This window comes from Podarcis liolepis (genome assembly GCF_965112155.1).
Source record: "Podarcis liolepis genome assembly, chromosome: 3".
In the NCBI taxonomy this organism is placed as follows: domain Eukaryota; kingdom Metazoa; phylum Chordata; class Lepidosauria; order Squamata; family Lacertidae; genus Podarcis; species Podarcis liolepis.
In genome coordinates, this window is record NC_139557.1 from 71,505,052 (window position 1) to 71,520,702 (window position 15,651).

At 41.8% G+C, this 15,651-nt stretch overlaps 2 protein-coding genes across 23 annotated transcripts in view; one reads left to right on the forward strand and one right to left on the reverse strand.

Annotated features, from left to right (window-relative positions):
* The window catches only part of MAP3K4 (mitogen-activated protein kinase kinase kinase 4), a 74,493-nt gene extending 65,707 nt beyond the window's left edge, over positions 1-8,786 (forward strand). For all 9 annotated transcript variants that reach the window (XM_083496380.1, XM_083496376.1, XM_083496379.1 and 6 more), the window contains 5 exons: positions 805-964; positions 3,085-3,207; positions 4,435-4,541; positions 6,433-6,612; positions 8,222-8,786. In XM_083496380.1, the coding sequence (XP_083352506.1) occupies positions 805-964; positions 3,085-3,207; positions 4,435-4,541; positions 6,433-6,612; positions 8,222-8,242 (591 nt within the window). In that variant the 3' untranslated portion in view covers positions 8,243-8,786. The remainder of the gene's footprint in view (positions 1-804; positions 965-3,084; positions 3,208-4,434; positions 4,542-6,432; positions 6,613-8,221) is intronic.
* A 1,241-nt stretch (positions 8,787-10,027) lies between these two features.
* AGPAT4 (1-acylglycerol-3-phosphate O-acyltransferase 4) overlaps positions 10,028-15,651 on the reverse strand; it is a 61,122-nt gene continuing 55,498 nt past the window's right edge. For 9 of the 14 annotated variants that reach the window (XM_083496576.1, XM_083496575.1, XM_083496581.1 and 6 more), the window contains one exon: positions 10,028-15,374. In XM_083496576.1, coding sequence (XP_083352702.1) covers positions 15,289-15,374 — 86 coding nt within the window. In that variant the 3' untranslated portion in view covers positions 10,028-15,288. The remainder of the gene's footprint in view (positions 15,375-15,651) is intronic. The other 5 variants (XR_014524398.1, XR_014524397.1, XR_014524399.1 and 2 more) reach the window with 5 other exon arrangements.

Below are 15,651 nucleotides of genomic sequence, written 5' to 3' on the forward strand. Positions count from 1 at the left end.
TTCAGTTTGGGATTGAGGCTGAGCAGAGATGGCCCTAACTGAAATCCCTCCTCTCCGAAGCTGCTGGAGGTGGGGATACAGGTGCAGTGTGGGTACCCACAGCAAACAGCAGCATGAAGTGGGTGGCAGTTTAGATTTGGAACAGACTTGTTCTGCAGTCTGCTTCAGAGGGTAGGACTAGAAGTTTGTTGGCATCCGTCTGTCTCGAGAGACGATGGAGTGCAGTCAAACCACTGCATTAGCAGTACCAAAGTGACCTCCGCACCAACCAGGTACAAGCTTGGTGTGGAAATTGCAAGGAAGCCGATTTTGGTTAAACCTTTGCAGAAACTTATTTTAAGAGAGATTTAGCAATAGAACAGAGTGTTTTTGGAAGGTGGCTTTCCAAACCAGCAGAAATATTTTAGTGGAGCCTGGAACGGCATCTATCAGGGATGAAATGGATCTCGCACCATGTCTACACTGGCCCTGCATATTTTATGTTGCAGCATAGAGAGTCTTATGGATGTTGTATGAGATAAAAGCATTCCTCTTGCATTAGGTATGGTGGCCTAAACTACTTTTGTCTGGTATGCTTAGCAACCATCTTCAAGCCCATCACAGCAGACAGTTGCCATTTCCCCCCCTTACCAGCTGTTGCCTGTATAGAACACATCCGGGACAAGGTACTGTGCTGTGCAGCTACCATTCCAGGCAAAAACACAAGGCATTTGTAGCTTACAGAAACGTGTATTTGAAAGACTCTTACTCTGCATACAGAAGATGCAATGAGACCAGATTCCTTTCTTTGCCCCCCAACTATAGGAAGAAATGTACATCTTCATGGAATACTGTGATGAGGGAACTCTAGAGGAAGTGTCAAGGCTGGGCCTCCAGGAGCATGTCATTAGGCTTTACACTAAGCAGATCACAACCGCCATCAATGTGCTGCACGAACATGGCATAGTGCACCGGGACATCAAAGGTAAGCAGCACTTCTGAATTCTTTCATTTCCTTTTTTGCTCTGGGCTGATCTGCAGGTTTGCATTTAGAAAACAAACTTTGGGAATATAACAAAACATGGGGATATAAAGCTACGCAAACCCCATGTTAATGAGATTGCCCCGACTTTCTTTATTTCATTTCCCTCATTTCAGGGGGTTGGACAAAATGAACCTTGGGATCCCTTCCAGCCCTACAAGTCTATGATTCTATTATTTAATGCATATTCTGCTTTTCCTCCCAGAGGAACCTGGGATAGCAAACACACCTACAATTTAATTTAAAAAAAGCATTCTCAAACAGTTCAAACATTCTACAATCAGTTACGGTTTAAAGCATTATAACATAATGTGTCACCCTTTTCCTTCTGGATTAGTGCTTCCAGAACCTTATTTTCTGGGGCCAAAATGTATTACTGGTGGTGGTTTCTGTAGTTGGTAGCCACCTCCACGAGTTGTTGAAATCTGCTCTGGAGGGATAGAGGTGGCCCAGGAGAATATTGGAGGGTGGCTAGTTGAGGGGAGAGATCTGTGAAAAAATACTACCTCACCTCTGTACTCTGGGGGAAATCCTCCACTGGATCCTAGTGGATCCCATTCCTGAGGCTTAGGCAAGCTCCAAGACACTAATTCCCAACTGTGCATAAGCATACATAAAAGAAAAGTATATGAAGAAATCAGTCTCTTTTCAGATTTTAGGTTGGGTACTGAAAAAGAATATAACCAACAGGCAGCTGTTCTTGGCTACATAGCTTTGATTAGCCATTACATTTCATCATTTGGAATCCAAGTCACCATTAGGGCCAGAGTTTTAACACTGCCAATCATAAACTAAGGATTGGAATGAAATTCCTTTATCAGGTCAGTGTTATCCCATGAAAGTGTTTCCCAAATGGGTACCAAAGTGCCAAAAGATGGTATGAGTCATAGGTCCGACAAGCTGCTTGGCCTCTAGTTGTGGAGTTTGGGCAGAGGCTTGAAAATAGGCCCATGCTTGGGTAAGAGTTGCTGAGGCAGCCCACTGTGCATCCATTTGCAGTGTGAGGAGCTGCTTCTCGACTCTAAACACAGCATGCTGGCCTGCACCTCTTCTCCTTCCTAGAAGAATTGAGGGAACAATCCCACATATTGCTTCTACAGGGGAGCTCTTGTGCTCTCATCTCCATTTGGAAGGATGTGCCCTGACTCTTGGACCGACCCCCACTTTCCTGTACGTGTCTCCATTGTAGAAGGAGAAAAAGGAAATTGGGAGCTAGCTGAACTCAGGTCAGTCTAGCTTGCTGCATTTGCCCAGGCAGTCGGGGAGAGCTGCCTGAATGCTTCCTGTCCGGCTTTCTGGTAGGGATGAGGGAGAAAGACTACAGGGCCACGTTCAGTTCTCATAGCAACGCTAGTTAGACTGCTTGGGGGCTGAGGTTCTTTCTCCATCTCAGCTAAAGGCTTTAAGGGTGAGATGATGGGAAAAGAGATTAGACGCTATTTAGCGTTCTGTGGGGTAGAGAAACTGCAGTCCTAATGGCAGCTTCTCTTTCTTGTTCCTCCCTTAGAAAAATGGTGCTGAGTGGGGGGAGGTGTAATAACAGATCCCTCCATGTTTGGGGAGTCGATGTGTCCTGGGTTATGGAAGAAGGCTTTGGCAAATGAATCAAAGAAGTGGGTATCTCCCAGCTCCTGGTTATGTGAAAGACTCTTTTGGACCTAAAATAAAGTTTTTCTGTTTCCGCAAGTTGTAAGTAGATACAGTGGTACCTCAGGTTACATACGCTTCAGGTTACAGACTCCACTAACCCAGAAATAGTACCTCGGGTAAGAACTTTGCTTCAGAATGAGAACAGAAATCGTGCTCCAGCGGCGCAGTAGCACCAGGAGGCCCCATTAGCTAAAGTGGTGCTTAAAGTTAAGAATAGTTTCAGGTTAAGAATAGACCTCCGGAACGAATTAAGTACTTAACCCGAGGTACCACTGTATCTATGCCTGGTTGCCTAGTGAGACCTCCAGACCAGTAATTAGGGTGATCACTCTATAATAAACTGTCTCCTTTGGGTTTAAAATCCTGTCTAATTTTTTATTTAAGAATCAATCACTCTCCCCCCTCCCTTTCAGGAGCAAACATATTTCTTACTTCATCGGGGCTGATTAAGCTGGGAGACTTTGGCTGCTCAGTAAAATTAAAGAATAACACACAGACGATGCCTGGCGAAGTGAATAGTACTTTGGGGACTGCAGGTAATAGAGAACATGCCAAGGAAGTTTCCTTGTGTGTACTGACTAAAACCAATGAAATGTGTTATTGTAGACAATTGCTCTGATGCATTGTTTTGCTATGGGCACATGAGCTCTGATGTTCACATTGAGAGTCAGGTGCCTAGCCTTACCCATGCTGGCTTACCCATTCATTTCAACTGGCACACATTCCCTTGTGTATGGGAACAAACCTCTTGACTTGAGGCCCTGAAGAATTGCTGCCAGTCAGTATAGGCAACTCCAAGATAGTCTTCATGCAGTCTGACTTGGCATGCTTCAAAGTTAACATTTACAAAAAGGATCAGATGTGCTTTACATTATTAAAATGCAAAAACAAATCACTGTGTGGGTGTGTCTGATTTCATGCCCCTTTCATCCCCCCCCCCCATCCCATACCCTGGGATGATAATACCAATTTGTTAGTCATGAAAACAGAGAGAGTGTGATGCACTTTGGACATTTAATTTTTAAAGGATCTATTCCTAAAAATGAATTCTATTCCCAAAACTTTCTAGACATTCTAGACAGCACTAGTTGTATTGCATAAATCATTAAATAATTTGCAGAATGACTTTACCTTGGAAGCTCATTTTGCACTTGCTCTGCAACAGAAGACTAATGAAACGTTTATTCCGTTTCTAGTCAGAGCACAGGGAACAAATTATATGTGAAACATTCTTTGTTTATAAAAAAGACGAATGGTATTGGCTAAAGCATTTTATATCAACGGCTGCACAAGTAAATAATTTGGTTATGTCTATCAGTTTTAAACTACAAATCTGGTTTTGTAGGCATCGGTTTAAAGTTGACATAAATTCTTATTGTCGGCTGCTTAGCATAAGAGAATTTTAAAGATATAGATTTCTGGCTCTGTAGCAGTCCAGCATAACCACAATTTTGCAATTTTCCATTGCTTGGAGCAAGTAGAAAACTGGGATATGTAACTCTTTAATTTAGCAGAAAATATCTGGAGGTGGTTCATATTAAACTTGTGAAAATGTTTTTAAAGTATTGACTACGTGCATTTAACACATTGGAACAGAGAGCTGATGATCAAATAAGCAACCTGTGCTTGCCAGCAAGACAAAACTTATGGGTAACTTACTATTCTGTTGGACATGATTTGGTTTCTCAGTTGAATCCCATTTGTAGAAGACTCTTCTTCCTTTTGTTACATAATCTGATGTGATTATCTGTGTTGTTTCAAAGCATACATGGCTCCTGAAGTGATCACTAGAGCTAAAGGAGAAGGCCATGGGCGTGCAGCAGACATCTGGAGTCTAGGCTGTGTTGTGATTGAAATGGTCACTGGGAAGGTAAGCGTTATTGTACAGGATTAAGCCAACCTCAAATACTCATGAAGCTGTATGGTAGTGTAAAAGAGATATGGGCAACCTGCGGCCCATTTGTGTCAAATAGTGTTTCTACCAGCATGAGTTTGACCAAACTGCGGGAGGCAGTGGAAGACAGAAGTGCCTGGCGTGCTCTGTTCCGTGGGGTCACGAAGAGTCGGACACGACTAAACGACTAAACAACAAGCCTGGGGGCAAAAGATGCCCAACTTTGTCTAAAATATCCTGTGGCTGAAATTGAGAAAATTGTTGAGGAATTGTACTTGGGATTGTTGTGTTGTGTGTGTGTTGCTATTAAAGGTCATATAGGCAGGAGGACAAGGACTCATTTTGGATAATAAAATAAAAGCTCTGTTTTATTTGCTCAGTGTGCTCTCCTCATACAAAGGCCTGCTTTGGATGTGGATACTTTGGGTTAATAAACTGTGATGTGAATAAGCTTTGTGCCCAACTGTATTGACCCTTCTTAGCACATCACAACAAGCCAGGGTGTCTGCAGTTCATCACAGCTTCCCATTACATCCAAAACACCAAATAGAACATGCCGGCGTAAGGCTGTTGCATATCTCAGCTTGTTATCCAATGCCATCCATGAAATTTCTCATAATGGAGAGAACATAATCAAGTCTGCTCCATATATTTGTCTTCATTCTCCTTTCAGTAAAATACCTGTATGTTAACTGGGTGTGACTGGAAGCACAAATATTTGACTGTCCCCACATACATAGATCAGGTGGTAGTATCAACACGGATTTAATTTCTGTGTAGAAACTAATAACTTATGAAGGAGCTTCTGTTTTGGGGGGCAGGCTGGACAGGATACTAGACTGTTAAATTTCCCCCCAGTTTGGAATGTAGCCACTGCATTTATGTTGTGTATTAGCGAAACATCCACTATGCTGTGCTCTGCAGGAAAGTCCAAAGATAGAAGCACTCAAAATAATTGAACTAATACTGAAGCCCCGTTTTGTATTCAGCATGTGCATTAAGCCGTCCGTGAGTTGTAGGGAAATGTTTTGGGGACAGAATGTTTTGTTTGCTGCCATTACCAGAGCCAAGAAATACAGAAAACTCTCAGTTCTGAGCATCTGATAACTGCAGTATAGAAAGCAGAACCTCTTCTCCATCTGCTGAGTATAATTTGTTGGGGCTTTTACTGCTGTGTAATTGTATCCCAACAATTTTCACTTATTGCTGGAACACATGTTTTTCAGAATGCCCCGGTCTCTAATGTATTTGAAAGATAATAATAGGTTGTAATCCACTACGGTTCTGTCATTTCAGAATGGCCATTCTTTGCTTTGAGTGTTACTCTGTATCCTATTTCATTTTGGGCTTTGTTTCCCCATTTTTGATAATGTAGACCTGTAATCAAGTAAGTGTGTGTGTGTGTGTGTGTGTGTGTGTGTGTGTGTGTAGGATTTATGCAAAGAGCCATATCATATTATACCCATATTATATATATATATATATATGGACAGAGGTCCATATAGTTGTTATGTAACGCTCCTTGATGTGCAGGTTGAATGTTAATGTATTTAATGGAACAGGGAAGTAGCTAATTTTCTATATACTGATTGAGAATTTCTCCATAAGACTGTGCACTTGTTTAAAATCCTCAGAGGAGCCCTTCTGGATCAGGCCAAAGGCCCATCTAGTCTGGCACCCTCTTCTCACCGTGGCCAACCAGATGCTAAAGGGAAGCCTACAAGCAGGACCTGTTTGCAGTCCGAATTGAAACTTGCACAGTCTGCTCTTCGAGGGTTTTATGCTGCTTATGGAGAAATGCAGCACCAAGCCTATGTTAAATCAATTCATTTGCAAGCTTACCCTTTCAACACCTCCTTCATTGCAGAGGCCCTGGCATGAATTTGAGCATAACTTCCAGATAATGTATAGAGTAGGGATGGGCCATAAGCCTCCCATCCCAGAAAAGATAAGCCCAGAAGGAAAGGACTTCCTTTCTCACTGCCTGGAAAGTGAGCCAAAGATGAGATGGACAGCTAGCCAGCTCCTCGACCATTCATTTGTCAAGGTTGGTTAAACTTGTTTTCTTCTAATTTCCATCAAGAATGGGATCGGGATGTTAGAGAACTGAATCTTTCTTCAGGTTACAATTGCACTGGCCAGGAGCACAAGGCAGTTGCTGGATCTGATGCTCTGAAGCAGGGAGTCTGCTATATCCTTGTGTGTCCACACAGTTAAAACCCCTAAAATGGCCAGGGTCCTAGATCATGTGGAGAACCTATACACATGGTATTGCAGGTTTCGTGTTTCAGAATTTCAGCACCAGCACATGGACAGCAATTTGTATGTGGGCCCTCAAGGATGCCATCTAGAGAGCAGCGCCGTAAAACATTGCCATCTCCCTCACACCACTGTAATCACATGAGGGCTTGAAAACTACAGCAGAGTCTTTCCTTCTTCCTTTAAGCCCTACTTAGGCATTAAAGAATCGTGGATATCTGCTGGCTTCACCCGTTCTGTCACATCTTGCTCGGCCCGCTACCCTCCTTCTGCTGGAGGACAAATACTGTCCTCATGTAGGGTCCCTGGCCAGTGCAAGTACAGAAGGTTTTCTACCTGAAGGCCTTTTCTGATGTGTGGAGGGGGGCGGGGAGCCAGGATGTCCCCATTTTCCTCTCCCACAATTCTACTGAGGGTTTATTGCGCTTTAAAGACTACAGATAGCCAACTGGAGAGGAGCAGGAAGAGACACGGAGTGCTTACTAGAACAACTTTAAGTTTTAAAAGAACACATTATTATTAATGGATTTTCTTATCCGTCCTTGACCATGAGGTCCCAGAGTGAGTTGTGATGGTTTAAATATATAATACTGAAGTCAGTTAAAATGTATCTTGTTACATCCCCCACGGGAGTGAGCATTCACACCAGTATATGTCTGGAAAAGCAACCCTATGCAAGTGTTCCAGTTCCTCCCACAATGGGGGAAAGTACTGGAAGAGGAGCAGTGTGTGCCCTTTCAGAGCTAGCTGCCCTTTCTCTTTCTACCATCTGGGTGTTAATGCCAGCCTAGTCTTTTTTTAGGTTATAGTGCATTTCTGGTGATCTTTTTATCCACTATGATTGAGTTCAATGAAACTTTATTGCAAACATTTAATTAACATGCTTAATTCTTGGTAAAATACTATTATTATTATTATTATTATTATTATGAGCTGGGAAAGCCTGATACCATAGCAGACATCTTTGGTGTTGGCCACTCCATTCAGAAATGAAAATGGAATGTTTCCATGGAATCGTAGAATTCCTGGGTCGGCTCGAACCGCAATCTTCTGGTTAACATCCGATGTACTGACCCATTGTGTCACTGGTAACCACCATTTTGCCTATTGATCTTCAGCAGGAGAGGTCTCATGATCAATGTGAATGATCATGTGAGTATCTGAAGAAGTGTGCATGCACACAAAAGTTCATACCAATAACAAACTTAGTTGGTCTCTAAGGTGCTACTGGAAGGAATTTTTTTATTTTGTTTCGACTACGGCAGACCAACACGGCTACCTACCTGTAAATGAATGAGCAGTGCTGTCTTTACAGAGAGCTGCAGAGCTGTCATTGAACCTGTTCACAGTAGATTTGATTATTTTTGTTTTCTCCCGGTCACTATAACCCATCCCAGGTGTGCACAGATGAAGAATGAAGTTATGCACAATGCGTGGCCTCCTGTTCTCTGGTGAAGTATCTCTTAATCACTACTGTATGTAATATTTACATAAAGACTATGCTGAGACCCAGGATACAGTTCAAAAGTTTCCGTGACTGAAAACTGCACAGGTGACCAGCGTCACTTCTACTGCTGCTCTCATTCATTTTCCTTTGGTGGGCGTTGCTCCCGGGACGATGCCCACGAGTTCAAAGAAGCTGCATGTTTCCGTGAAAGTGCCATTACTACTGTATAATGGACCATGACCTTATTTTTGTTCCTTCGCCTCCATTTCTCATATGACTGAGAACTGTAAAGTTAATATGTAGTATTTTTGAACTTTCTAGGTTCGAAAAAAAGCAAAGGTTAGTGTTATATCAGGTATTCTGGACCTTGTTTTTACTCTCCTGTTTGTTGAGTGCACTGACTGTGAACTTCTACCTTTTTTTGTTGTTTTTTTATTGGCCAGCTTGATTTGTTATGCAAAGGCTGTTTGATGAAATCTAAAGGCCTTTCCTCAATAAATTGTTTATTTTAGGAAGTCTTTTTCTTTATTTCATTGTTCGAAGCTGTTATGCGTTAAACCTGTCAGCGCATTCAAGGGCTGTAATTTTACAGTACTTCTGCAACATTTTAATAGTCTAGTTTAGCTCATTGATCTAAACCATAGTGTACATCACCAAAACCGATGCAATTTATGTCTACTGATAAGATACGTAGCAGCTTCAGGATTTGTTCACAATTGTGACTTGACCTGCTCTTTAGTCCTCTGCCCAGTCTGAAGTTTGAACACCAGTGCGCAGAAGTAACTGGCGCTTACTTATTGATCCTAAAACACATTTCATGTGCAGGTATAATTCTGGTGGCATTTTAAGACCTGTAACCTTTAATAGCCAAGTTCTTTTGATAATTCTACAACATTCAACTTTCAGGTCTTTTGTTATTCATCACAGAAGTGAATCTTGAAAGGCTGCTTTTGTGATTTTCTTGTGTGTGCTCCCTCTCCCTCTCTGATGTGTCTCCCTCTCTGTTGCTAGTTACTAAGCATTTGTGCTGTATTTGCCTTTATAACTTCTGCTTTGTTTCAGAAAAGATCCTTTTTAGGTATAAAAAAGCAAAACTGCTGGGGATGACATGACAAGACCAAATCTAATCCCTTGGTGTGGTGTTCATCATGTGCAAATAGCAAGAATAGACTGTACAGTAATACCTTGATTTGCAAATGCCTTGAGAGTCAAATGTTTTGGCTCCCGAACGCCGCAAACCCAGAAGTGAGTGTTCCGGTTTGCAAAAAGTCTTTGGAACCGGGATGTCTGATGTGGCTTCCCTGGCTTCTGATTGGCTGCAGGAGCTTCCTGTAGCCAATCGGAAGCCACGCCTTGGTTTCCGAACATTTTGGAAGTCGAACAGACTTCTGGAAAGGATTCTGTTCAACCTCTGAGGTACCACTGTAATCATAATATAATGAAGTCTTCAGATGAGCAGGCGATCATACGATTGTGTTCATTGTGTGGGTCACAAACTGGGCTGTATGAATCAGCCCAAGTGTTTGAGGTGGATGCTTGGCAGTGGCATCTTAAAAACCTGTAAACGGTGAACAGCACAGTAGAATATATTCTTTGTTCTTAAAAGTAAAGACAACTGAATGCTTCTATTATATTGTTTCAAGCTGAACTTGGGGGTGGGGGGTTAAAAGCAATCCAGGTGTTAGACCTCTTCTGTCTTATCAGTTAGAAGTTATGGGGTAATGTAGATTCATAAAAATTACAAACTAAACATTCATTATTTTAACATCTTTATTTTTGTATAAACATAATATTTAATATTATTTGTGTTAAGGCAATTTTAAAACATACAGTTGTTCATGGGGCGTGAACACTGATACTTAACAAGACAATACGAAATTGCTTTAATACACCAAACCAGAGTCAAATTTTGTTATTTTGGCAAGCACCCTTTCAATCTCAGGTGATATTTTTCTCATTACCTGCCCACTTGTGGAGAGCTGGGATTCAGTGTTAAATGTACATGTTCAAATTTTAGGTTTTCAGAATGTCAAAATAAGCCTAACAGATCATCACAAAACCTTGACTGTTTATGCCTCCAACTCTCACTGCAGTCAGAAGAATTTGAGGAAGTGCAAGGAATGAATCAGGTATGAAAGTAATTTCTTTTATAATGATAACCCTCTTCCAAAAGGTTACACTGAACTAAAATAGCCATATTGAGTTAAATCATGAGGCCAGGTTAGTTATTTATATGGGGCCATTGGTACATATGGCTTTCTGGTCAAATTAGCAAAAATAGAGAGCTGCTACTGTTTAATGGAGTACTAATACTTCATTGTCTGCCATCCACTTCCAGTTTCTCACCCTCTAAGATTTTAGGCTCTGTGTGTGAGTGGGAAAGATTAGATGTTTCAAGGGTTCTTGGAAATGGTAAAGGTAAAGGACCCCTGGACAGTTAAGTCCGGGTGCGGCACTCATCTCGCTTTTCAGGCCGAGGGAGCCAGCATCATGTGGGTCAGCTTTCCAGGTCATGTGGCCAGCATGACTAAACCACTTCTGGCACAACAAAACACCATGATGGAAACCAGAGCGCACGGAAACACCATTTTACCTTCCCGCCACAGCGGTACCTACAGTATTCATCTACTTGCACTGGCGTGCTTTTGAACTTCTAGAGCTCCAGTTGTTCTGTCCCAGCTTCTTGGAAATGAGCCAAAGGCAAGTGTAGTTCCCAAACATCAGAGGGTCCAGCTGGCTGAGTTCCAAACTGCTTTTTAAACTACAGTTTAAAATGAATATTTTAGAGGCTTGGCACAGGCCTTGGTGATAGGGAAACTGGCTCAGTGTTGTGCCCAGACTGAACAACACACCTCTGCTACTATTCACAGGTGAGGTGTGTGCCTTTTCTAAGCATATTCATACTTCTGCCAGAAAGTTGAGATTCATAATGCAGTCCTAATGCTTTTGAGCTGTTGGTAATTATGAACAACCTATGCATGATACTATGATTAAAAACTTTTTACTGACTCAGTGGTGTCTGAGGATCACTGCTTGTGTGTTTTGGAAGCAGATCAGTCATCCTAGAAATACACTCATCAGAGGAAACTCAGTAAGGGTCACTTAACGCCATGTTTGTTGTGTAATTCCTCTGCATTTAATTACCTAGTAACTGTGTAAACAGACTCCTCTTGTTTCCTTGTTGGTATTTATGGACTGGGTTAATTGCATTGGCCCTCTGTTGTGGCCACAGCTTGTTCCATTAAGTGGCAGTGAGGAGGCGTTTGCTCCATGCTGTAATAGTCATAGAGGTGTGAGAGGGGGGATTCTAATTAGCATGCATCAACATGGTTTTAAAAGTGGTGAATTTTAACATTCTGAAAAAATAATCCAAAAGTCAGGAGCAGCTGAGGCAGAAACTGCATTTCTCCCCCCAGAATGTAACACATACAGAAAAATACACCATGGAGAATGGAATTGTATAAGGGAGCTTGCCAACATTCTATTTCCCCCCTTGGTTCTGGGGCTTTTCAGATAACAAAGACCACACATAGTCTGTATCCCAGTCAGCGACTGATTCAGGAGCTAGCTTTTTTATCGCCTTCTGAGTTGCTTAGCGAAGTATTCAGCAGAATGCGAGTAGTAGAACTTTTTATGTTTCTCTTCAGGCTACAGGGTAAGAACATAAAATTCTTCCCTATAACAAATGTTTTCATAGGACCAGATCCTTCACTCTGACATGTTTGCATGCAGACTGTAGGCTGGAATCTTGAATAGTTACGTGAGTCACTGCTGCCAAGGAGTTTGTGTGGGCAAATGTGCAGGTTTGGTCTCATTGCTGTTTGTTTTTTGTGTAAAGATGGGGTAGGTTAGGAACCACTGGGCTTCCTTGAACTTGACAGAGGGCAAGCAAAAAACACTAGGGCAACAGCAGCATTTCAATTCTGAACAGCTGCTCAGCTCATGGAGCTCTGTAGTAAAGAGTAAAAGCAACAACATCACTAGTCACAATCTGCACCCCCCCCCCTGCAGATTGTGACTAAATATATGACTGGCAGATGGTCTTTTGTTATATCACTGTTGTACACCCCCTTTTTCAATGACTTAAAGGTTTTGCTTTATAGAGTGTATATCGTTGCAAAAAAACTTTTTTTTTATTTTCTCTCCCTTCTTTTGTCAAATTATGACAAAAGCACAATGGGGGAAAAGCCAAATATTTGCTTCTGGTGGTTATTGATATCTAGGGCCAAGTATACACTTACGTAACTTTCTCACCTTCAACAGACCACTGTCACTTATCCACCACCAGTTCAGGCCTCAGATATTGTTGAAATGGTTTATAGTAGACATCCAAATATCTCCTGCATTTTCTCCTACACATAACCAAACCCAAAGAGACAAAGGAAAAAGCAGGGTATAAAATAGTACACTTGTAGGGTCATTTAGCCCAAGACGTGGCCCCCATCCAATTTGAAACCATACCCGGACCCTGCTTTGCTTAGTGCTACTAGCAGTTTTATTATTTATTGGTTTTATTGGTAAGGTCAAATATGTTTACCAAGTCCAGGATCTAGCCCAGATTAAGTACGTTTGAGGACAAGTGATTTCTCAAACATGCTTAAAGTGCTGAACTCTGGATACAGTGGTACCTCGGATTGCAGACACTTTAGGTTACAGACTCTGCTAACCCAGAAATAGTACCTCAGGTTAAGAACGTTGCTTCAGGATGAGAACAGAAATCACACGGCGGCAGCGGGAGGGCCCATTAGCTAAAGTGGTACCTCAGGTTAAGAACAGAACTCCGGAACGAATTAAGTTCTTAACCCAAGGTACCACTGTAGATCCTTTACTTAGAGCAAAACAAAAACAAAAAACTGAAAACTGAAAACAAAACCCTAGTACTTGTAACAAGGAAAGTAGATTGTAAAGATTCCTGTCCTATGATACACAGTTAAAAATTACCACCTTTTAACTCCAAATGAGTCTTCTTATACTCATTAAAAGGCAGGTGCAGCGTCTTTTCATATGGTGCCTATGATACCTGCACTTCCAACCCTCACCTTCCCACACAATTTCTAAAGGCACTGGCAATGTTACTGTACAACGCACCAATCTTTGCACACTTACAGACAATGAATGTAAACACACTCAGCATTTACTGAACAGCAGTCTTTCTAACAGCTTGCATCACCCATTTCTTCAACCCTTGTCCATTTTGCTGATGACATGGTACATTTATATATTGACTGCATAGCTACTGTGGCGACAGCCAAACTACACTAAGACATCACCCACAAAATCTTGAGGTTCCTCTTTGATGGAACAGATGCTTCTACAAGTGATGTCAGCCAGTTTCATTCATTCTAGCACAGGTTACCTTCTCTGCGCCTGCATGAATTTTACCGTGAAATTTGGGGCAAAAGTTGGTGAAGGGAAATTTGTCACTTCCAAACAGGAACTACTATGCTTCAACAGGGCTTTCCTGATCTAGTAAAGTAAGGCAAGCTTGAAAGGTCCAAGCATCTTGGCAGCTGCCAGCTGATGAAGTGCTGAGCCCCACTGCCAAAAGCATCAACATCCACCTCTGCACCAGAGAAGCAGTCCATGGAACACATTTTTAAAAAAAGGCCCAAGATATTACAGGCCACTTAATGCAACGCCTGTTCCAGGGCAACTTTATCTGCAGAACAACAATTCTTGCTAAACATAACCCTTCAGAAGACAAGTCCTTTCTCACTATCCCTTAATCTGAGTGACAACAAGGTGTGCAAAATGTTCTGATGAAGTCCCTCAACAAAAGCTCTGAACCAGCTTAGAAATAATGGCAAAGGAGCAGGTAAGATCTCATGGATCAGTAACTGGTTAAGTGACAGGAAGCAGAGCCTCAGACTAATCGTACAGTTCTCATAGGGGAGGGATGTAAACAGGGTCCCTGGTAATATCTGTATTGGAGTGGGTGGTGGTTTTTTTTTTTTACTTTTTCATAGGGATGAGCAGTGATATGTCAGAGTTTATGGTATGACCTAATTATTCCGAGTGGTTAAAAACAAAAAGGAACTACAGAGAGTTCTGAAAGAGGTGAATGAGCAATAAAATTAACTGTAAAAAGTTACTGTCCCCAATGCTAACTTTCCATGTACAGTGCTGGGGTCAAATTTGACAGTAACTGGGGTGGTCTTTACGGGCAAAGTGGATCGCCCAATAAAAGACAGCCCTGTACCCAACTGCTGTGAAAAGGGCATATAGGGCTGAGAATAAAGCTTCCTTTATAGAAAAATATATTGCCAAACTTGGAATGCTGTGCACATTTCTGGTCACTGCAACTTAAAAAGTACACTGTAGAGCTGTAAAACACACAAAAAGGGCAACCGAAATTATCAGGGGGCTGAAGTAAGGTCAACATTGGAGGTTATTTAGGGAAAAATCAAGAGGGAGGAGACACAAAATTATGGTGTAGAAAAAGTACGCCTGGTGTGGAAATGTATGTCTTCCTCTCATGATACTAGACTTCAGGGTCATCCAATGAAACTGGATGGTAAAAAATTAAAGACAGACAAAAGGGAGAATGTCACACAGCGCATCATTAAACAATGAAACTTGCTGCCTTAATGTGTGATGGCTAACTTCAGACAGTTTTTAAAAGGGATTGAACAAATTCACGGGTGATAAGGCTTACTTTCTGGAGAAAATAAATTTCACTTTCTTATAAAACGACTAAAACGGATTGACAGTGTTAATCCGCTAAAGATTATGGGGAAGAAGGAAGATGAAACTGATCATCAATTCCTTCAGGTGCTTGCTACACTGTCATTGCATATTTTATTTTCCTTAATTTGAATAGGGGGGATTTTGAAAATAATGTGCAGAATAGGAACCAATATACCCTGCAAGTTGGAGGAATAAGGGGCAAAGAGAATGAATTCATGGCCATCTCACTGCATTCGGCTTCCGTAGATTTGAAGGAGAATGACACACTGCAGTCCACAGGAGGTGTGCAGGTTCCCTTTGGGTATGAAGCAGTCTCTGGAGCTTTCACTTTCATTTTTCCTTGTGGCCGTGGTTGCCGTAAGTCGAGCCTTTGTTTATTTCCGTAACTCCTATCATCCATCGACTACCAACAGTAGCTGAAATAAGAAGAAGAATGGGATAGTTTCATTAATCACCAGTCAAGAGAGAAGTGCAGCCCACCACAAGTCTGCCTTCAGGCATTCAGAAGAGCCGAGTGTGTTATCTTTTAAACAGCTAAACACCTCAGAATGTTATGTGAAGAAGAATGAGCACCACTGACATTTTGGGATGTTGTGAGAAAAACCAAACATTTTAATCTGAAGTACAACTGGCCAACAGCTAATAGGCCAAAACCTGATGAGAGCAGAAGTGCAACTCTGCCAGCAGTCAACA